This window comes from Ursus maritimus, unplaced genomic scaffold (genome assembly GCF_017311325.1).
Source record: "Ursus maritimus isolate PB19 unplaced genomic scaffold, ASM1731132v1 scaffold_14, whole genome shotgun sequence".
Lineage (NCBI taxonomy): Eukaryota > Metazoa > Chordata > Mammalia > Carnivora > Ursidae > Ursus > Ursus maritimus.
Genome location: NW_024423786.1, coordinates 51,855,210 through 51,878,653, shown reverse-complemented (window position 1 = coordinate 51,878,653; position 23,444 = coordinate 51,855,210). Strand labels below are relative to the sequence as shown.

Sequence of the window (23,444 nt, the reverse complement as noted above, 5' to 3'; positions counted from 1 at the left end):
GCGCCCTGGGTCGCCAAGACAGGCACGTCGGCCAATGAGAAGCACACCGTGGCGGACGCCGGCCAATGGGCGCGCGCGCCGGGGGGGCGTGTCCGGGCCGCGGGCCGGAGCGGGTCGTGCGCGCTGAGGAGGAGCCGCCGCCGCCGTCGCCGTCGCCGCTGCCGCCGCCGCCGCTACCGAGGCCGAGCGGAGCCGTTAGCGCCGCGCCGCCGCCGCCCGCCCGCCCCGGAGCAGCCCCGGGCTCGCCCGCCCGTGTCCAGGTGAGGCGGGGGCCTTCGGCGGCACCCGACGGGGTAGGCCGCGGCAGGCCTGAGCTCGCCTGGCCCGGCCGCGGGCGCCCGCGGGCCTGCACCGGCCGAGGCCCAGGCCGCGCCGGGCCGGGAGGGGACGCGCGCTGGCCGCGGCGGGCGGGCGGGAGGGGGCCGGCCGGTGTGGGCGCCGGCGTCAGGCCCCGGGCCGGATTCCTCAGCCGCCGCGAGGGGCGGGCGAGGGGGACACAGCGTGGGCACGCGCCTGGCGGCCGGGCTCCGCGGCCGGGGCCCCAGCAGTCCTGGGAGCCGAGGAGCCGGGGGCGGGAGAGCGAAGCCAGAGGCGAGGGAGTGGGGTGAGCGCCTTCGGCGCGCAGAGGTCACGGCCCACGGGCTCGCTCCCCGGGGAAATCCTACAGATTCTTTTGTAGTCGTTGTCAGAGGACCGCGGTCGATCTGAGGTCCTTTTAGAAGTGTGCATACCTTTCAATATGTATGGGAGTCTTAGAAAAATATATATTTTTTTGAACGCCATCTCTAACAAAGCTGTTTTTGGGGCGTGGGACGTTGGGATTTGTAAAATATGTGTGTGTGTGTGTGTGTTGAAAACACAACCTGCACGCAATTGAACAATGGGGGATGGATGCTCTTCCTTTTCCGGTCTCCTCTACTGCTAGGTTTATTAAAATGGGTTCTGATACCTACTGTGTGCAGGGCAGGTGGAGAAGAACTTTTGCTTGCACTGCCCCTGGAGGGACAGAGCCCCCCCTTTACCAAAAGTATTCATGTAGGATCTGTATGGTCAGTGCTCCAGAAGTGGGAAAATGGGAAAGATGTTCCTACTGGAGAAGGATTTCACAACCTGGTCACTACTGACATTTTGGGTCTGATCACGCTTGATTGGGGTGGGGGTGGGGAGGATGTCCTGTGTATTGTAGGATGTTGAGTAGCATCCCACTAGATGCCGGGAGCATCTCTTCCCTTTCCTCCCCCTCAGCCCCCGCCCCCAGTTGTGAAGATCAAAAATGTCTTCAGATACTGCCAAAAGTAACACACACAGAGAACCACCACTGGAGTAAATGATCTTTTACTAAAAGTTCCACCAGCCACATATCTGATCCGTCGGGATCCCAAGAACTTGCACAAATCCAACTGTGGCAGCCTTAGTTTTCTTATCTGTAAAATGGAATGGAAAAATTGCTGTGCAGATTTAAGGGTGTGGAAAGCCCTTAGCAATGGCCTGAGCATGGTAAGCACTGAATAGATAATGTTATAAATAATCACCAGTACTTAATGAGGATTTACTATGGACTTGTCCCTTTACAGATCTTTATCTCCAGCCCTTGAGATAGGTGCTGTTGTAATTTCCATCTTCAGGACAAACCAACCAAGGTTTAGATGGGTTACTTGTTATGGCCAGTCTCGCACCTTAAGGTGGCCGAGGCAGGATTTGAACTCAGGCCCTCTGACTCAAAATCCTTACTCTTAACCATGAGATTTTATTGCTTTTATGATCACAGGTGTCCAGGGAATCCCGAGAGGAATTCCATTCAGTTGACATTGAATGTCTTTGTGCAAAGCTTTGTGCTGGGATCTGTTATAAAATTTTATGACTTCAGGGTCCGCAAAGAGACTGAGATATATGAACATCTCAAACTGTGGAAATAAATAATGTTTATGTTGAAGCACTGGTTTTGGGGGAGGCAGAGTTTTGGTTTGGATGTGTTGCGTCTGAGGTCATGGTGCAGCAAGTGGAAAACGAGAGAATTATGAAAATAATCTTTTTGCTGCTTGCTTTATTGCTTTTCTCACTCCCTGCTTCCCACCTCTATCCTTTCATACGCCAGCAAAAGTTGTCTTTTTAAAATGCAGGCCTGATCATCACTCCTGATTAAAAGTTTTCTGAGTGGAAAGAATTGTAATTTTTTTCACCTCTTTAGGTGACTTTAAAGTCAAAGTTTGGGATCCCAGTCTTGCACCTTCTAACCCTCCCTCCCTTTTGCATTTCACCTTCACCTGAACCTCCCACCCTCTCTGCCTATTGTCCCCACTGCCTAGAACTTCCCAGTTCTCCTCCACCTAGAGATCCTTTCCTCATGCTGCAGGGTGCAGCTCAGAGTTCACTTACCATTCGAAGCCTCCTCTGATTGGCACTCTCCATTTACCCGCCCTGGAGTCAACTAACTGTTCCCTCGCTTGTGTTCCCATCCCATTCAATTGAGTCAAATTAAATGCTGAATGGTGAGGAAAGTGTGGTTGCCGCCTTTTGCCCCTAGGTGGCAATAGTGAAGCAGCGAGGCTGACCTGAGTCTGTAAGTGAGGGAAGACCAGAAGAAAGCAGCCTATAGAAGGGAAGTGAGTATTGCTTCCCTCCTTTAATCGACTCTCCCTGCCCCGCTGTTAGGCTCTCAGAGGCGGTGGTGATTACAGTGTGGGCAGATTGTTTTAGCCACAAGTGCGCTGAGGGTTATGCACTGGCTGATGTGGAAGCACAGAAAAGGAGACTGTTCACGTAGGCTTGGTGGGCAAAGAAGATCACAGAATGCTACCTGGAGGAGGCCAAGCATTGGGGGGGGGGTAGTTAGCCGGGCACAGACCACAGGGAACAGCTTTGCAAGCTGCAGGAACAGCATCTGCAAAAGCATGGAAGTGGGAACATCTTGGTTTGTTTTGGGAACCACTTGGGGTCTGGTCCTTTGGGGCAAGCAAAGTGAAGTAAGTAGTGGCAGAAGGACTCATGCAGCTGGTGTGCAGAGGGTGTTGTCCTGTAGACCAGGCCGGGGTAATTTTAGTCTACAAAGTGAAGGAGTTAGATCTGCACGCTGGAGGCAGAGTTGGAGGGAGACAATGTTGAAGGCCAGCAAGCCAGTTAGAAGGTAATCACTTTGCTCTGTGTAGGAAAAGCTGCAGATGTGACCCAGAGCTGTAGTGGTAGGGGAAGAGGGGGGATGAGTTTGAGACATGGTTGGGGGGTAAGAGACACAGGACTCTGGGTATTTAGATGTGGGACATGACCGAGCAAGAGAGGACAGCAATGGATGATTCTGGGTCTCTGCCTGAGTGACCAGTAGAAGGGTAGTGGTCAGGTAGAGAAACAGGGAAAGCAAGAGAAGGAGCAGTTTGAAATGTGGACACAGGAAAGCATACAGTGGATATACTGTGAAGCAGGAAGGGGACAGATGGCATTGTCCATGTCCGTACATGTTTGGGGGACTCACTTTTATGATTACCGTTGGTCCCACTTGACCCAGGGCTTCCATGTGCTTTGGCCAAGTCGATGGTCGCACTTTCGTAGGTTTAGGACATGAAATATGACTGCTTGTTCATGGTCATGGGGAACATGGAGAAGGGGAAGAAACTGCCTCCTTGAGGAACTTCCAACCTGAGCTGGGGAGAAGAGACCTATGTAGGTGTATGAGATGAAGTAGCAAAAGGGTAAAGCAGTGGGTCGTGACAGCATTGCGAGTGTTGAAAGAAAGGATTGTCCAGCGCTCAGTTTTTGTGTTTGATGAAAGAGCTGGTGTCCGTACTGGTCATTGTGATCAAAGAGGCATGGGCAGGAGTTTTCAGGTACAGCCAAAGGCCTGGGTGAATAAGAGAGGAGAGACAAAGAGGTCTGGAAGCCTGAGTGGACTGGTTTGGGCAGGCAGAGAGGGTTGAGAAGGTGAACTTAGAGGTAAGTCTAGAAAAGTATGTCAGGGTCAGGTGGTAGAGGGTTTCTGGGTACAGTCGAGAGGTGATCTTGGAAGTTTGTTTTTTGGGGGGAGACTTAAGGATGGATGGACTGGTCAAGATGCTTTTGTGGTACGAGGTGGCCTGGTAATGGCCTGAACATGAGGGCTGGGACTGGGACTGTTCCTTTAACTCATACACCCAGTACCTTGCTCCGTGCTGGGCACATGGTTGGCACTCCATGTTTACTTGGGGAAGGGAGGGCCAGAAGGGGGCTCAAGAGTGACTGGACCCAACCACCCACCAAAGAGACATCTCTACTGGAGAAAAGATTCACAGAGGGGGAAACAGAAAGCAGAGGAGTGGTTTGGAGGGAAAAGGCCCAGTTGGGTTTGGAGAGACTGGGTTTGAAATAATCATGTGACAGGGAGGCCATTTGGGAGTCTGTCTAGGCAAGAGATAACAGGGACCTGAACCAGGGTAGTGGCAGAGAGATGGGATAGAAGGAGATATATTTCCAATGTGCAACTGGCAGGATTTGGTGTCTGCTTAGGTATGGGGGACAAATGTGTCCTGCCGCCAGAGGAAGCAATTCAGGGGGAGGAAGAGGCTTGAAGAGGGGGACAGGGACAGAAGGAGAGGACCTGAAGGAGCCTGCAGTTGGAGACTGGGAGGTCAAGGAGGCACATGTTCCCCTCAGTTTTGTAAATGAAGTAGGAGGAAGGGGGCGGGGCTGGAATAAGGTTTGTATCTCTTGTGGGCAGACTGAGAGGCCAGTTGACCCATCCGAGCTGGTGTGTGCAGTTGGTGGTGATGAGCATAGACTAGCAACAAGGTCTTCCATACATGTGGGGCTGCGGTCATGAGCCCTGACTGGTGTGACTCCCTGTGACTTCTATGGAGCCCGGGCCCATTAGAAATGGCTTCAACGGTTTGGATCATTTCCAATGTCCTGGGGCAAAGAGTCAAAGTGTTCTTTAGTGGGCCTGGAGGCCGGTGAAGTGGCCACTTGCCAAGTGTCAGGAACTGTACTGGGTGCTGCAAAGCAGGGGGTACCATCCCCATTTTGCAGAAAAGGAGACTGAGGCTCCAGGAAAGGAAGTGTGATATCCACAGTCGTTCAGCTGATTAGCAGTAGGGTTAGTATTGGAGCGCAGGTCTATCAGACTCCGCAGCCCAGGAGTTTTTTCTGCCCTGCCATGTTGCTCTGCAGTTCTGTGTGAGAGCCCTGGAGTGGCCTTGACCAGCCAGGAAGGGGCCAGAACTCTAACAGGGCTGTGGAGCCAGTCGTGTCCCCGCAGGCCTGCAGAGCACTTGGACTGGGCCAGACACTGCCTGCACCTGATCTGCTTCTACCCTGAGCTTTTCAGCCTAGCGGATATTGAATTGCTGTGACCTAGCTGTGGCTGGCCCAGTCAGGTGGCTCTCCCCGCTGTGGGCTGCAGGAAGGGACAAGTAAGGCAATAGGTACCCCGTTCACTTAAGCCCTCACCTTGCATAGCAGTTATCGCTGGGTCAGGTGGTACATTCACTTTTTCTCTGGCACCCAGAGTGTTTCCTGGGTGACCTGACATTCCTGAGGCTTTTACCTTGGAGAACTCAGAATTTTACATCTGGAAGGGACCTTAGAAGTAATTGAGTCCAAGCCCCATCATGTGATGTATGAAGTGTCAAGGTTGAGCCTGAGGATATATTTGACTGTTCTAGTTTTGCTCTGGCTTGAGTAGTTCAGCGATGCTGCTCTGTGAATATCAAATGAGACAGAATCTCATGGGTGCCTAATGGGAACTAGTTTTGCTGCTTTACATGTGTATTACCTGTGAAAGTTTTTACGTCGTTTATGCACGTCTCTTCCCTGTACATAGTGGTTATACTACTGATGCGAACAGCATTGCTGAAGTCACACAGACAACCAGGATTGTTGAAAATAGTGTAATGGGGCTGAAAACCCTCAGAGGTCATCCAAACAGGACTTCTCCATGATACATGCAGTTACTGGAAACATTTCCAACTCAGCAGGAATTACTTTGCTAAACTAAATTTTCCTTTTCGCTCTCTGCAATTGAGTTTGATTCTGTGGGATGGGATGGGACCATCCTAGAGAAGTAAGGTACTGGGGCGCCTGGGTGGCTCAGTTGGTTGAGTGTCTGGCTCTTGGTTTCAGCTCAGGTTGTGATCTTGGGGTCGTGGGGTTGAGCCCCCGTGTTGGGATCCGTGCTCAGCATGGAGTCTGCTTATCCCTCTTCTGCCCCTTCTGCCCCTCCCCCATTTGCTCTTGCACTCTCACTTTCTCTCTAAAATAGATCAATAAATCTTTAAAAAAAAAAAAAAAGAAAGAAAGAAAAGTAAGGTACTGAACATATTAAGACTGTTAGTGCAGGCACAGCGGTTAAGCATCTGCCTTCGGCTCAGGGCGTGATCCCGGCGTTATGGGATCGAGCCCCACGTCAGGCTCCTCCGCTATGAGCCTGCTTCTTCCTCTCCCACTCCCCCTGCTTGTGTTCCCTCTCTCGCTGGCTGTCTCTATCTCTGTTAAATAAATAAACTCTTAAAAAAAAAAAAAAGTATAAAAAAAAAAAAAAAGACTGTTAGTGCAATTGCCCTTTAACATAAAGTGGCCAATACACATGATTCCCAGGTGATTCTAAGGCTTGGTATCTGTCCATCTCCCACCCCACTGGCCCTCCAGGGCTCTCACCAACGACGTGGATGAAAAACAAACAAATAGTTAGAGTGAATCATGCATCCCGAAAGCTTTGGGCTAAATGGTGTACAGGCCCAGGGAACTAGAGCAACCTATTGTCCAGGGGGGACGTGTCACAGGTAAGTGAGGAGGTGATGGAGGGGACAGACAGTCTCTGCAAAGGGAGCAGCCAGAACAGAGGCATGGAAATAGGAAGGTCTGCAGCACGCCAGGGAAGAAGCTAGAGTGAAGGGCCGCATCTCGAAGAGGGGAGACTGTTCTGTAGTGACAGTTGGAAGCCTGGTACTGCCATTATGAACAGTGCCATGGCTGACCCTGAGCAAAGTAATGAAGCCTCTGAGCCTCAGTGGGTGGGGCCACCATGGACAGGGGACTCCGAATGTGTTGACCTGGAGGAGTCTCTGTGGAGAGACCCCCGAGTGAGAGGAGACGGCCTGGCGAAGCCAAGAGGCGGCCAGAAGTGGCTACACCTTGGAAGTCACTGATGGTCAGGCAGAGACGAAGGCCCAGCTGTAGTTGGTGCTTGACGGAAGCTGGCTTGGCCCCGGCTTAGCGATGTGGATTTGGAAAGGTCCAGGGTGGGGGGGGGCATGGAGAGCAGGGTGGAAGGGCTCTGAAGTGTTGAGAAACTGTGCTTTTGGGGTTCGGGTTCTGCATCGTTGCCGTTTGACCCGAGAACTGGGCCCGTAGAAGCTGCTCAGCCTCACCCGGGGCGGCAGGAGGAGGCCGCCTGCTGTGGAATCAGGTTTACTTTGTAGATCTTTTTAAAATTTATTTTCGAAATTCTGGTGTAGAGTTCTTTGAGTTTTGACAAATGCATAGAGTCATGTTACTACCTCCACCATCAAGACATGGGAATTTACACCCCCCCGCAAGAAACAAAAGTACTCTCTTGGCTCCCCCTGTGTACTCAGCACCCCCCTTGCTCCCTGCCGCTGGCCACCACTGAGCCATCCCTACGGTTTTGCCTTTTCCATAATGGACTCTTGTAGTACACAGCCTCGGAGTCGGGCTTCTTGGGCTTCTTTGACTCCACGAAATGTACTTGAGATTGATTCAAGTCGTGTGAATAGTAGCGCTTTTCTTATTGGCAGGCAGAACTCCATTGGGTAGCCTTCCCTAGTCTAGCCACTGATGGCTCGAAGGGCATTTGGGGTGCTCCAGTTTGGGGCGTTCCTGAATAAAGCTGCTAAAAACACTCGTGTGGGTTTTTGTATGAACATAGGTTTGCATTTCTCTTATATGACTACTAGTATGGGGTTGCTGGTCTTTTGGAAAGTGTATGTTTAACTTTTAAGAAACTGTCCATACTTTTTCTAAAGTGGCTTTAACATTTTTATGTTTCTGCCAGCAATGCATGAAAATTCTGGTTTCTCCACATCCTCACCAGAACTTGATATTGTCTGTTTTGTTGTTGTTTGCCTGCTTTTGTTTTATTTTGGTTTAACAGTTCTAAATGGGTGGGGTTATCATGGTTCTCGTTCCAGTTTTAATCTGCATTTCATAGTAACTAATAATGTCGAAGGTCTTTTCATATGTCTCTTTGCCGTCGTATATCATTTTTGGTGCATTGTTTGTTCACATCTTTGGACATCTTTAAGATTAGGTGGTTTTCTTATTAAGTTTTGAGAGTTAAAATATGTTCGGAATGCAAGTCCTTTTTCAGGTATGTGATTTGCAAATATTTTCTTCCCCTCTGTGGACTATAAGTTTAGAGCAAAAGTTGTACATTTCGATGATATCCAGTTTATCGGGTTTTTTTTTTAAAGATTTTATTTATTTATTCGACAGAGATAGAGACAGCCAGCGAGAGAGGGAACACAAGCAGGGAGAGTGGGAGAGGAAGAAGCAGGCTCATAGCGGAAGAGCCTGATGTGGGGCTCGATCCCATATCGGCGGGATCACACCCTGAGCCGAAGGCAGACGCTTAACCGCTGTGCCACCCAGGCGCCCCTATCAGTTTTTAAAAAATGGATTGTGCTTTTGGTGTCGTATCTCAGAAATCTTTGCCTCACCCAATGTCACAGAGATTTTCTCTTAGAAAGTTTCTGTTTTTACATTTTAGAACAGAGGTCGGCACACTTTTTCTGTAAAGAGCCAGATGGTAAATATTTTCAGCTTTCTGGGCCATATGGTCTCTGTCACAACTACTCAGCTCTGTCACTGTAGTGCAAAAGCAGCCACAGACAATACATAAACAAATGAGAATAGCTATGTGCCAATAAAACTTTATTTATAAAAACAGGTGGTGGGCCAGATTTGGTCCACACACCATGGTTTGCCAACCACTGTTTTAGAAAGTCATCTTTTTACCAGGCATAGAAGACACCCCACTCTGAATAATTAGAATGGGGTAATTATTGCCCAGTTCATCATCCCTGAAAGCAGTGGGAGGGAGAAGGCAGGAGAGTAGGTGCCTAACTGAGAACAAAGGTGAGGAGAGGGAGGGATGAAGAAGAACAAAGAAAGGAAGAAGAGAAATGTTTGAATCACATTTCGAGCAAACTTCATTGTGCATTTTAATTTTTCAGAGTTAACCCTTACACTTTGGTTCAGGCTTCAGCAAATGTGTATGTTTGTTTTTGAGCTAATGATCTATCTTAAAGCCTCACTTTAACAGATCTGAGGAGTTTTTCAAGATTCAGCACATTAATGCTGGTGGTCCCATGCTTTCTACTAAAAATTGTTTTTTATTTAATTCATATTTAGGTTATATCCAGCATTTTACTTGCACCATCTATGGGGTCGTGTTGTCCTCACGCATATTCCCTGCATGCATGTGATTATTTCTGGAAAACAGATTCCCACAATTCTGAATCCTAGGATAGCTTTCTTTTTTTTTTTTTTTTTTTTTTTAAAGATTTTATTTATTTATGTGACAGAGAGACAGCCAGTGAGAGAGGGAACACAGCAGGGGGAGTGGGAGAGGAAGAAGCAGGCTCCCAACGGAGGAGCCCGATGTGGGACTCGATCCCGGAACGCCAGGATCACGCCCTGAGCTGAAGGCAGACGCTTTAACGACTGCGCTACCCAGGCGCCCCTTAGGATAGCTTTCATATTAAACCACAGGTTATCCTCCAAAAGGGTTGTACCATTTCACACTTGTATCCACGGTGTACCAGGGTGTTTGTCCCCTTTATCCTTCTTTCCCCTAGATTTTATTCATTCTGGGCAGTCTTGTATCTGACTGACAGAAGGTGGTGGCATCTCTTTTGACTTCACATTTTCCTCATTATTTGTGAATTTGAGCTCTTCCTGGTTTATTAACATTTGAATTGCTGGCATCTCTCGGTTGCGGCTCATATCCTTTGTCCACTTCTCTGTTAGGGATGTGTCTTTTTTCTGATGAGTTTATAGACTCTCGGAATCAAGTGGTCCCAGCGTTGGGAGTGTTGACATTTGGGGCTGGACAATTCTTGGTTGTGGGGGCCATCCTGGGCCTTGTGGGATGTTTGTAACACCACTGGCTTCTACCCACTAGGTTCCAGTGGCACACCACCACCCACAGTTGTGGTAACCAGAAATGTCTCCAGACATGGCCCGGTGTCCCCTGGGGGGCCGAATCACCCACTCTGAGAACCACTGGCCTAAATAATGTAATAGGTAGCGAGCGTTTTCTCCCAAGTCTGCTGCTTGTCTGTGTATGGTGCCTTTTACCATATAGAACTTCATAATCTTAGGAAGTCTGACTTTCTAATCTTTTCTGGCTTTGGATGTTAACCTATTTTATAAAGAACAGGGAGCAGAGAACATTTTCAAATAAATAAAATAAATGCTGGAAGAGTGTACTAACTTTGCACGTTGTGTATGGTCTGAAGCAAATCAGGAGGTGGAAAGGTAGAGAAGTCCCACCTGTTTCCAGCAGGGGGGAGAAAGACTCCACACCTAAGTCCTCTCTCAGCGCTGACTCGGAGGAGGTGGGAACTGTGTTCAGGTTTTTATATAACCGCTGGCAAGGCTATTTTTAAAGAAAGCTGAGTGCTCCTGACAGTGGGCACTGGGTTTTCAAGCATAAAAGCAGGGCTGGGCGGAAGGGATCCGGAGAAAGGGGTGGGCTGCCCCCGAGACCTCCCAGCTGGTGGGCCACAGGGCCTTTTTCTGGTGGTGACACTTAAGACCCATGCTTGTGAGTGCCTGCATATTTAGAGGCAGGGACATGAGACATCTTAGATGAGGCGGCCGCACACAGCAGTACTTGTGAGCAAGCCCAGCGTGAGTTGCGCTTTCAGAAGAGTGGTCCTGATGCTCTTGGCTGCATTGATCCAGACTCTCCTCTGAAGCCATCACTGTGCTGTGATGTTTGTCACTGAGAGTGAAGACTTCTGCAGGCAGCTAAGGGCATTCCAAAGCTTGCAGGCTTTGAAGACCACATTCCTCCAACTGGTAGAGAAACCCTAACCTCTTCCCCAGCTTAGTTGCTATGGCCTTTGGAATAAAGGGATGCAAGCAACTGTTGTCTCCCTGCTTGAGGACAGAGACGAGGTGCCTGAGTCGGGGTGCTCAGGTGCACATCGCGGACTCCTCAGTACCCAGCTGCACCAGGAGTGCACGCAGAGATGAGAGAAGGCGATCAGGAATCTTTGGAAAGCTCTTGAGACAACGCGAACACTTTTCACAGGAGCTTGAATAACGGTGCTGAAATTGTTTGTAGGTGTTTTGTTTTTTCAAGTAAGCTCTACGCCCAACAGGGGCTTGAAGTCATGACCCTGAGATCAAGAGTCGCACGCTCCACTGACTGAGCCGGCCAGATGCCCCTCTTTGTAGGGTGTTTGAAGCCCCCTAGTAAGTAGAAATGGGTGAGCTTGAAGTTCTTTTGTTTTAGAGCAGTTTTAGGTTTACAGAAAGCCTGCGAAGAAAGTACAGAGCGGGTTTCCATATCCGCCTCCTCCAACACGAAGTCTTCCCTATTAGTGACATCTTGTGTCCACGTGATATTTTGCTAGAATCGACGAGCCAATACTGATACGTATCAGCTCAAGCCCATAGTTTGCCATCGGGTTCAGTCTTTGTGTTGTACATTCTGTGGGTTTGCGCAGATGTGTAATAACCTGTGTCCACTGTGACAGGATCATGCAGATAGTTTCACTGCCCTAAAAATCCTCTGTGCTTCCCTCGTTCCTTCCTCCCTCCTTCCCTTCTAACCCCTGACAACCACTGGTTTTCTTACTGGCCCTAGAGTTTCATCTTTTCCACGATGTCCTATAATTGGGGTCACACAGTGTGTAGCCTTTCAGACTTAGCAATATGCATTTAAGGCCTCCCCAAGTCTCCGGCCTCATAGCTCGTTTCTTCCTATCACAGAGTAACACTCCGTTGTGTGCAGGCAGCAGACAGTTGGAGTTCGTTTCTTTGTTCACCCACTGAAGGGCGTGTTGGTTGCTTCCAGTCTCAGGGCAATTATGAATAAAGCCGCCATAAATACCCACATGCAGGTTTTTATGTGGACATTAAGTTGAACTTGTAGTGTTGAAAAGAAAAATCCCAAGTGCTAGTCATTCGTTTTGCCTTAACATTCTGCAATATGGATGTTTGCAATTTACTTGATTTTTCTCCCCCTCCGCAGATTTTTAAAAAATACAATGTCTAATGGTTATGAAGACCACATGGCCGAAGACTGCAGGGATGATATCGGGAGAACGAATTTAATTGTCAACTACCTCCCTCAGAACATGACCCAGGATGAGTTACGGAGTCTGTTCAGCAGTATCGGTGAAGTCGAATCTGCAAAACTCATTCGGGATAAAGTAGCAGGTAAAGAAACCAAGAGGGTTTGTAAGGGGGACTTGGGGCCGTCCCACTAGGCCCTGGCTTCCTTGCCCGCGGCTCTGCAGCATTCCTTAGGGCGGAAGAGCTGCAGTCTTGCAGGGGTGGTTGTCAAGTTTCATTGTTATCTCAGGCTGTATTTTGCCACCGCCCTGGTGGCAGATTGGACATAGGTTCCCAAAAAAGGAAAAGCTCATCGTAAGACAGAGCACGTACAAAGTGAGACAGTGGGAGGGGAGGGAAGACGAGGGGACACCAGAAATGGGGACGGCTCTAAGAGCTGGAAGAGACCAAAGAACATGAGTGATAGCCCGGCCTGGCTCGGTGCCATGCGTGGAAGGGACTCTGGCCCAGGCAGGCCCATCCTTGTCTTCCTGGGTCCCCGTGCCTGGTCAGGCCCATGGCAGAACACGGAGTATCCCCATGGACAGCCCTTCATTGGCTCTGGGCTGTGCTGTTTGCTGTCACGCCATCAGCTGGAACAGCTGAAACACACTGAGTTTGAACTCTTGGGGGGCTAGAGCAGGGCCACAGATCAACAGGCAGGCTATACGGTTGGATGCCAGTTGAGAGCCCTGCTCCCCCACTGCCTCCACGCGCGACCTCTGAGCCTCAGTGTCCCCAGACATAAAGTGGGGATGGTGACTCCTACATCCTGATGCTTAACTACCTCATAAGGACTTGCAGACATCTGGGAAGGCCGTCCTTACCGAGCAGCCTCCAACCCAAGAGCATGATTTCAAGGAGGAAAACTTGGAAAGATCAGGTGCTACGAAGCACTTCCTTCCTTTTCTCCCCAGGGAGGAACATCGTTTTAGGGAGCTGCCCTCCTCCTCCTCCTCCCCTTCTGCCTCCTCCTCCCTTTCTTCTCCCCACCCCCATCGTCTTTCTTTATCCTTCTTCCTCTCTGCTCTGCTCTGGTGAGCTGAGGAATGGGCAGAACTCCCCCCACCGCCCAGGAAGGCTCTGGCTGCCACTCTGGGTTGTGAGACTATGATTCTGTACACTGAAAACTAATTAAAAGTTGAAAATGAAAAAAACTTTATTATGGAAATAAGATAATATCTTGTATTCTGATCTGCATAAAAATAGAGTAATATATTGAACCCCATGTACCCATCATCTTACTTCATCAACTCCCAGCTTTTGCCAGGTACCTGACTGCTACATAGGCAATTAGTTCATCAGAGGGGGCACTGACTTCAAAAGTCGTTTGAGGACTCTTCCAATTCTGAGTGTGTGATTTAATGAACATCTTCTAAATAGGAATTGTAGACAATACACAAATTGAACAGTGTTAGGATGTTCTAGAAGCCATTTTCTTTCTCCTGTTTCAGGAGACCATCTGCATAAGAAAGTAGCTGTTCAGAGGTGTTATAAAATTTTCCCGTGCTACTAACAAGTCTTGCCTTTCTCCTTGTTCCTACGTTCTGATGGAAGGGAATTTTTAGCCCCATGGATATTCCTGAGTACTGCAGTCCGATATTGCCAGCATTCTCATGGTACCTGACTTCTTTGTCTATTCACTTGTGGTTTTCAAAGGAATGTGAGCTACGATAATAGGAACACCTAGTTTTGGCGAGATCGTCCCGAGAGAACTGGTTTTGGGAGTGAGGTAAAAGCAACAAAGTGTAATTTGGAAATTATTTCCATTCAGAGAAACTTTTCCTTCTCTTAGGGTAAGATAAGTATAGCATACCAAGAGTTGTGGAGTATGTGGTCCCAGGCCTTGCTAGCAGTTCCTTAAATTGAGAGAACGTACCTTCACGAAAAGCTAACCGCATTCCTACCTGTCTTCTCCTGCCACTGGTGTGTGAGAACCTCACCGGCTGCACAGCCCCTCTGTCCTCTTTTACGCTGCTCTGGTGAAACCCCAGGCACGGATACATTCATCCAGCTGCTTCCTCCTGGCCGGGCTGAGGATGCCCACCCTGGAGAGAGTCTTGCATCCAGACAGACAGGTGCCCTGTCGGAGCCAGTTCCCAGCCAAGCTCAGCCCACAACGCAGGCATTCCTGGCCCCCACAGCAACCGCATCTGCACCCTTCACTCTCGGCCCATGATTGCCTCCCACCTCGCAGTGAAAACAATAGCCATCTCCACCTCTGCTCGATCTCTGCCCTTCTCCGCGTCCTGGGAACCTCAGGCTAGGCAAGTACCTGCTTGCCCGGGTCTCTTCAGGATCGCCTCACCAGCATTCAAAATGCTCCAGTGGCTGTTCTCTTCAAAAGAATCCTTGCTAAGGTTCCCTGACTTCTTCTAGCTCAGAGTGTCTCTATCTGAGCCCCCCTTGACATTTGGGACTGGATGATTCTTGGGGGGGGAGTGCATCTTGTGCATTGTGGAATCTGGAGCGGCATCCTTTCCACTTGGTAGATGCCAGTGGCATTGTCCAAGTCGTGACAACTAAAAAATGCCCCTAGACGTTGCCAGGTGTCCCTAGTATCCTCCCCCGTGAGAACTGCTGCTCTAGCTGTCGTCCTCCCTCCCCTCCCATTCACAGAGCTGTCAGTTGACTGTTTTCCTTCTGGGAGCTTCCCCTCTCCCTTGGCTCCCTCAACCACCTGTCTGGCTTTCTCCCACCCCTGAGGCCTTGGTTTGCCTCTTGCAGCTCCTTCCCGGCCATTAACTTAGACGGTCCTTAGGGTTATTCCCCAGCTGCTGCTTCCTCAGCCTGCCCCGGGGAGAGCGGGTGCACCTCCACAGCTCACGGTGCCCTCAGTCTACCGCCTGTGTTTCAGCGAGAGTGCTCTCGTAAGCTTCAGACCCGCCACCCCTCGACCCCTCAACTTCAGTGTTTCCCAAACTGACCTTTTCCCAGCATCTGCATCTTAACAGGTGACACCAGTGTTCACTCAGTGACTCCGGTCAGAAATCTAAGCATGACCTTTGACGTGTGTCCCTAGCACTCATCCTTCTGGATGCTCCCATCCCTTTTCCTCCAACTTCCCCACCCCCTGCCCCACTCCCCAGCACAGATCTGGATGAGGCCACATTGTCTTCTGCCTGCATTCTGGCCTCCTAACAAGCCACCCATGTTTCCTCCAGATGGTTCTCTTCACTGCGGCAAAGGAATCTAAACATTCTACATGTGACCTGTCACTCACCTGCTTTAAAACTCTCAGTTCCCAGACCCTGCTTGCTTCAGGACACCTTTCCTGGCCCAACCATGTCAGCATTAGATGCTTCTTGTCTGGGTTCTCATAGCGACTGGGCAGACAGCAGGGTGGGTTTCCACATTGCACTGAAGTTAGAACTTTCTGGTCCCGAAGGTCCATATGGTTCTCAGAGGCAGGGACCCTATTAGGTCCCTAGATAGAGTCATAATCAGTGCTTGTTGAATGAATGAATGAGTATGTCTAGTGATGGGGGAAGAATGCTGCTAAGCATGGACATTCATTTGCTCAGCAAATATTTATTGAGTGCTGACCATTGGCCCGGTATGGGTGACAGGAGGAATGAGGGATGGATGGTGGCTGGGATGTTGGGAATATGTGATGGGCTGGCCTCAAGATTCAGAGTGTTTCTGGCTGCCAGGCCCCAGCCCCTGTGTTGGAGACATGCATTTGTTGATGCCTGTTCCATCCACAGTTCCTAGGTAGCCCTGCTGTACAGCTCTGCCCTGCTGTATGGCCTGGTGTACGGTCCTCTGCAGATGCCATATGGCCCAGGAGCCAGCCTCCACTCTCCTGGACTGTCTCTCATGCTGGCCACTTGGTCCCCAGCCTCCAGCCCATTCACTTGGCTTCTGGCTCATGGCCATGCACCTGTCGTCAGGATAAAGTCCACACCCCTGCCTGCAACTCCCGCATCTCATGGGGACCTGTCCTCCCTCTCCCCAGCCACTGTGCTCTCCACTCACCCTCCTCTTGGGCCCGACTGAGCTGCTTGTCATTTCCCAGACATGCCCTGGCTCCTGGAGTCCTGTGATTTTGCAAATACCGTTCCCTCTGCAGGAAAGCCCTTCCATACCAACCCAGCCTGACCACTTTTTTTTTCCTTAACGTGAGTCACTTTTGTTCTAGAAAAAACAGCAACAACGTGAGGCAAGAAGGAAGAAAAGTTTAAATTACCCAAAATCCTATTAGCTCTGTGCTTTGTGTCCTTCCATACTTGTTTCTTTCCATATTTGTGGTCATAAGCAACCATGAGCTTTTGGAATAATGGGCTCGCACCACCCAAGCTGTGCGAGAAACTTTGCTTCCTGTACCTGTGAATGTTTTTCTGTCGCTGAGCATAGCGACCTCACCAGAACTGTTACACAGAATCCTGTTGTGTGGGGGTTCTGAGTTTACGACAGGCTGGAACCATAGTCCATATTTGTTAACCCCACGGAGATCAATGTCCGGGTGCAGGTCTTCACTCATCAGTGATTGCTATCGGAGGTCTTCCTGGAGGTGAGCCAGTAGATGGGAGGGTGTGTACCATCTTGAACCCCATCACCAGTTTACACTAGCTCTGCCCTGCCCTGCTGTCTCCTAGGCCAGGGGGCTTTCTCATCTCGCCCAGCCTAAGTGAAAAATGACATCCAATTAGGGTAGTCATTCACTTTTTAATGACGTTCATCTGGTTTCATGTCTTTACTGGCTGTTCGTACTCTTTTATAAAAAACCCTTCTTATCCTTTGCCCATTTTCTTTTGGGAGCATTTGCAGTGTCTTATTTATTGTCTCGTTAATTCACTCACCTCCCCCCAAGACCCAGCCTCTCTCCCCCATGAAGTCATCCCTTGAGCCCCCACAGATGTTTGAAGGAAGAATTTAACTCTCCCTACCCTCATGCTGCAGGGGAGGCCTTGTCCACGGGGTGCTCCCCTCCCCCAGCCACCCTCCCCAGGTCAATTTGAGAGATGTTGCGTCTGGCTGCTCGGGTTGGCAAATGTAATAGCAGATGCCAGGGCATCATCTCTTGATTTTGACCTTGTCTAGAGAGAGAGCAATGTTTGTAACTGAAAGAGCACTGGTTGCAAAGCCGCCCGGCAGGGCATGGAGAGTGCTTCGCATGGAGGCAGCCTTGGTATTCTTCAGGCAGCAGCTCTTGGGGTGCTGGCCGCCAACCCACAGCAGCACCTGGCCCCTCGGAGAAACAGGTGTCCCAGCCCCCCCCCCCCCAGGGGCCCTCAAACAGCAGGTCCCCTGAATCAGCCAGTCCAGGGTGTCCACGCTTCTGTGATTTAACCTTCCTGGAGGGAGGGCAGTGCTGGTGCAAGAGCAAGTCAGAGACGCAGAGCTCTGCCTGCAGGGTGGGGAGTGAGAGCTGGGGGCAGAGTGAGCTGGGGGAGCACTGGCCTCTAGGACATCCCTCAGCTTCAGACCCAGAGTTCATTCATGCTTCATCCCTGGCTGTCTCCCTCTCCTCTCTCTCTCTCTCTAACTCTGTCATCTCCCACCGCCTCCCCTTTCCACCAGATCTCCCATCTTGGGCTTTGGTTGCCCTCACGGGCCAGCACTGACTCCAGGAAGGCCCTGCCCACCTTAAGCTCCAGCAGCCTGTGCAGGATCCTTACCTGCCTTCGCACTGCCCCTGAGCACCCCTGTTCCCCAGCCAGCCCTCAGACCTTCCTCCAGCAGGGCTCATCTTCCATTGCCTTAAATGAGAGGCGGGTCGTGCCTGATCTGCCTTCACGGCGTTGATTCGAGCAGGCTCACTACTCTAGGGGAGAGAAGAATCATCTATAAGGAGATTGGAAGTCGGCCTCCCTGACATCTTGGGTCCCTAGGCTGAGGCAGGCCCTGGGGAGTTGTGTCATTATATAAGCATGGCTTATAGACCCTGTTAGAGAAATAGTAACTTGGGGGCTGCTTTGGGAAGTGAGGGCCTTCCCCCAGGCGCCTGCTCTGAGCAGGACCAACAGGTTTCTGCGTAACTGGAGAGCCCCACTCTCCTCATTCACTTCCAGCAGCAGCTCTCAGCTCCTCACTGAAGTTGCTGGGGAGCTTTAAAACTACTGAAGCCACCTCCACTCCTACCCCACCCACCCCCATGTCAATGTCATTGGTTCAGGTTATGACCCGGGCAGTGATTGTTTTTAGAAGCTGCCCTGGTGATTCTAGCAAGCAGCCAAAGTTGAGCACAATTGGTTTATGGTGAGCAGCTGGGTGGAGGCGGGGACTTGGCCCTGTGTTGGGTGGCCTCCTGTGGTGGGTGCGAACCAGGGGCTCCCCTTCATTCGTCAACTGCCTGCCCTCCCACTGCACGCAGGTGCCCACCACAGAGGGTTGAATAGACTTCCAAGGGGACAGGGCCAGCCCCAGAACAGGGTGTGCAGAGATCCCACCCCACACAGCTCCAGGCCCCAGAAGGCCCTGCCTGGGCGCACTGGTGGGGAACTGGAAGAGCACTGGTTGTGAAGCCACCGGGCAGGGCATGGAGAGTGCCTCCCTGTCACTTAGGGAAACTTGGCCTGCTCTGAGCTCCCTCCTGCAGCAGCCCATCTGTGGTGCGTTTGGTGGGTCTTCCTTCTGCTTCCCCAGCCTGTGCATGCACACCTGGCCTAGCTCCCAGGCCCCACTCCACCCAGCAGCCTCCTCTGGGCCATTCCCCAGCTCGTTTAATTCAACTGCACTGGCCGCCTTTCATTTCCTGGAACACACCAAAGTCTCCTCTGCCTCACAGACTTGGCACTTGCTCTTCTGTCTGGACTGGTTGTCCCCAGCCATCCCAAGGTCTTTCTGCAGTCATCGGCTCCTCACAGGGCACTCCTGACGGCCTTGTCGACCACGGGCCTGTCCCAGCAGTCCCTCTCACATTGCAGTGGGGATTGTCTTCATAGCACCTGGGTGGCGGTTTTGTTCATTGGTTTCTTGCTGCTTTGTCGTCCAACTTGCCCACTGGAATGTGACATTCATTGAGGCACAAACTGTCCTTCATGATCGTCATCAAACCCCCCCGGCCAGCCTGGTATGGGACCTGACACGTAGTAGGTGCTCAGTTAATACTTGTTGGCTCAGTGATGAGAACTGGAGGGGGAGCAAGCCTGGGAAAGGAGGCAGTGGCCATCTGGGGGCGTGTGACTTCCTGGGTGACATTGGCAGGTGTGGGCACATGGTGGTCAAGGAGGCCACCCGGGAAGAGTGTATGACTGAGACAAGAGCCAAAGGCGGAAACTTGGGGGCCATCTTGATGGGATGGATAGAAGATAGGAGCTTGAGGGGAGGGACCATTGGGGAAAAAGAAAACCTGGCATTGTCGTCACATCCTGGAGGAGGAGGCATCTGTCTGTGGGGCCGTACCTGACAGCTGTGGGCTCGGTGAAGGCAGTGCTGGCAGTCTGCAGTGACCACCCTGAGAACCCAGTCAGGGCCACCGAGCACCGGGGAGGCAAGGAATCAGGAAGTGGGGCTGGGTAGGACCCATGTTTATATGCCACCAGGAGCCAACTGCAGCTGAGACACAGGAGTGCAGCCTGGGCAAAGTCCTCGTCAGCGTCTGGTGTTCCCTAGCAGAGCTTAGGCCACCTGCAGCACCGGCGAAGGAGACAGGTGGTCCAGGACTGGGATTGGCCTTGTGGGAAGAACATAAACAAGACCTGAGCGTGGGTTGTGCCAACCAAAGAGGCAGAGGAGCCCATCTGGGGGCTGGGCAAACGGGCCTCATGGCCTGGGCATGGTGACAGATGGGCAGAGCGGGGATCAGAGAGCAGGTGTTCAGGAGTAAAAATCCAAGTAAGCCTGTAGTTCGGTGGGGAATCCATACCACGATCTTCTGCATCCTCAGCCTTAACATCTGTAGTTGTGGCAAGGGCCCTGAAGTTCCCAGCCTGGAGCCGACTATAGTCACTGCCCTGTTTTCTGAACTTCTGAGTCTGACTGTCCTACTAGATGGGCCCCGGTCCCACAGCTCTGCTGCTCCGGAGTCCTCACTGCCCACGGTTTAGATGCGAAATCTCTCAGACCCATGGAGTTTCATTAAAAGTTTGGGTGTGGGGGTGCCTGGGTGGCTGAGTCAATTAATCGTCCGACTCTTGATTTCAGCTCAGGTCATGATCTCAGGGTCCTGAGATCAAGCCCCGTGTTGGGCTCCGAACTCATGAGGAGTCTGCTTGTCCCTCTCTCTACCCCCCACTGCTGCTTGCTCTCATGTACTTGCTTTCTCTCTCAAATAATAAATAAAATCTTCCAAAAAAAAAAAAAGTTTGGGTGTAGAGGGTCAGGTTTGGGTTTTGTTTCTTTAGAAAAGAAAGTGGCCGGTGCAGAACTGCAGATAGTTTGTGTAGCTACTGTGCCCTGAAGGAGGGAGAGCTTGTCTCCACAAGGCGCTCCTTTGGTGTGGGCTGTGTACTGACTTCTTCCACAGCCTGCAGTTTGGGGGGAGGGGTGACTTGACAGTGGAGAAACCTGGCAAACCCACGGCCTCGGCCAGGGGATCCGGGCTAGCATTAGCCGTGATAAGTCACGGTGCCAGCACCTCCCCCCCCCCCACACACACACAGGATGTCAGAAGGGCACTTTACTCTGGGATCTTCCTCACAAAACCCAACTCCCCAGCCTCACCGTGGAAAAACATCTGACGGACCCAAACTGCGGGAGATTCTACAAAATTCCTGACCAGTCTTCCTTGAAACTCTCAAGGTCATCAAAAACAAGGAAAGTCTAAGAAGCTGTCCCAGCCAAAAGCAACCCAAGGAGATGTGACGATTACATGTCCTGTGGGATCTTGGATGGCCTCCTGGGACAGAAAGGGCTGTTGGGGAAAAACTAAGGCAATCTGAATGAAGTGTGGACTGTGGTTAACTAGCCACGTGTTAGTCCTGGTTCCTGACTTGTAAAATGCCCCGTTCTGGTGTAAGATGTTACCGCCAGGGGAAATGGGGTGTAGGGTCTATGAGGACTCTCTGTGTTATATTTGTAACTTTAAGTCTAAAAAATAAAGGGTTTTTTTCTTGTGGTTGTTTTTTAAGAAAGTGACCAAAGTGGGTTAGACTCTGCTAGGTTCCACATCTCGTTATCTACCAGGGGGCCTGGGTTCAGCTGGCCCCCAGGGACCTCCGCCTCATGTGGCTGAAGGACTGGTGTTTTTTACCTGCTTGTTGTCGCCCTCCAGCAACCAGAGGAATGGAGTGAAGCTCGCCGCTCTATCTGTGCCCAGAGCAGTGCCCGGCACTCGGGCTGCCCCCTAGCGTGGCGTGTGGATGGGTGAGGGTGGGCACGTTGGTTCTCTGGGCCTCCACCTGCCCCTCCTGTAGTGAAAGGACAAGGCTTCTTGTACTCGGCCCCTCAGCCTTTGCTTCTCTCTGGGCCTCCTGGGAACCCACAGCCCCTCCCCTCTTAGGCTGAGTCCTTCCCGTGGCATGCTGTTGGTGGTCACTCTCACCACTTGATTGTTTCACCAGGGAGAGCTGGGCACACCTGCCTGTAACCCTGGATGTCTTTCTAGTAACTTGGCTCCCCCAGACTTCAGATGCTGCTGCTGTCACATGGAGGCTGCCACCACGGCGAGCCCTGGAGGCTTGGCCAGGGCTGTGAAGGCAGGTGCACGGCTGGCCTGAGCCTCCTCTCAGCTCCAGCTTCTCCCCGAGTTCCCTGTCATCTGCTTTGTGGCCGAGTTGTAGGTTTGGGAAAGTGAAGGACCCGACACTGGGTGGCACCAGAGCCCAGCAAGCCTTCCCACTCTGGGGCACAAGTGGTGGAGAAACATCCAGACGCAGACAACCGGTCACCGCTCGGCCCTCCCTGCCTGCCTGTCTTGCTCAGTGTGACCGCCCTCTCTCGCCCTTGGAGCCCCCACACTCCAGCCAGCAACAGGCGGGACTGATCATCATCGTTTGGTGATGGCGTCTGCAGGGTGCCATGAGTAACACAGTGTTTCTTTCTTTTTTTTTTTTTTAAGATTTTATTTATTTATTTGAGAGTAAGAGCACATGCACAGAAGCAGAGGGGGAGAGAGAGGGAAGGGGAGAGAATCCCAGGCAGACTCCACACTGAGCATGGAGCCCAACGTGGGGCTTGACGTGGGGCCCGATCTCACGACCCTCAAATTGTGACCTTAGTCAAAATCAAGAGTTGGACACTTAACTGACTGAGCCACCCAAGCGCCCCACATAATGTTTCTCTTTAAACAGCCCTTTAAAAAAAAAAAAAATTAACAAAGGTAACATTTGTTCATTGTAGAAAATTGACAAGTTTGCCAAAAAGTGTAACAGAAAACCAGTGTAGATTGTGACTACTGGTCTCTAACCCCATTTCCCGGATGCCATGGCTTTTTGCGACCTCCTCCTGAGCCCGGTCGGTCATCGTCCTGTCCATCCTCCCTGGCTCTCGGCCGGCTTACCATTGTGCATGTGTTCTCGCACACAGGGCACAGCTTGGGCTACGGTTTTGTGAACTACGTGACTGCCAAGGACGCGGAGAGAGCGATCAACACACTGAATGGCCTGCGGCTCCAGTCAAAAACCATTAAGGTAAAGAGCTGCCATCGCCACCTCGGCCCGGCCTGGGTGAGCGACCTCCCCTTACCTCACCGGGGTGAGGGATCTCCGCCTTACTTCATCATCGCCATCCAGGGGACCACTGGCATGGCCACTCCTCAGAGCCCTGGTGCTTCGGGGGCATCTGGGGTGCCTCCTGTCTGCATGGAGCTGAAGCGGTGCCTGTCAGACGCGTGTTGGGCAGGGACCGCCCCAGACTGTGCTGGTGCCTCTCGGCCTCCTCATCTCTGCCAGCAAAGGGACAGTCACCAGGCAGGCAGTCCCCTCCCGGGCCAGGGGGTGCTGTCCTCGTGCCCACGAGCATTTGTGCAGCCTCTCCCTCCCTGCCGATGTCTCCCTGCCCCATCACAGCCTGGTTGCTCCTCTGTGTAGCGGATGTTTATGGAGTCCCTGCTGCGTGTCAGACAGTGAACAGATGAGTTCCCTGCCTTCATGGAGGGGCCTGTGTGTGTATGCGTGCATGTGCACGCACATGTTCAGATAATACCCCAAAGATCAGAAAGTCACACGTGGCAGAGCTACAGGGCGGGGGCATGTTTTGTGGGGTGGCTTCATGGTGACCAGTGGCTTGAGTGAAGCAAGGGAGGCATGCAGCGCAGCCGGGGGGCGGGGGGGGGGGGGGCTGGAGGCAGA

The 23,444-nt window shown here is 51.5% G+C and overlaps 1 protein-coding gene across 1 annotated transcript in view; it reads left to right on the top strand.

Moving 5' to 3' along the window:
* The first annotated feature begins 175 nt into the window (after positions 1-175).
* ELAVL1 (ELAV like RNA binding protein 1) overlaps positions 176-23,444 on the top strand; it is a 37,796-nt gene continuing 14,527 nt past the window's right edge. The window contains exons 1-3 of the mRNA XM_040629426.1: positions 176-260; positions 12,188-12,375; positions 22,681-22,784. Coding sequence (XP_040485360.1) covers positions 12,204-12,375; positions 22,681-22,784 — 276 coding nt within the window. The 5' untranslated portion in view covers positions 176-260; positions 12,188-12,203. The remainder of the gene's footprint in view (positions 261-12,187; positions 12,376-22,680; positions 22,785-23,444) is intronic.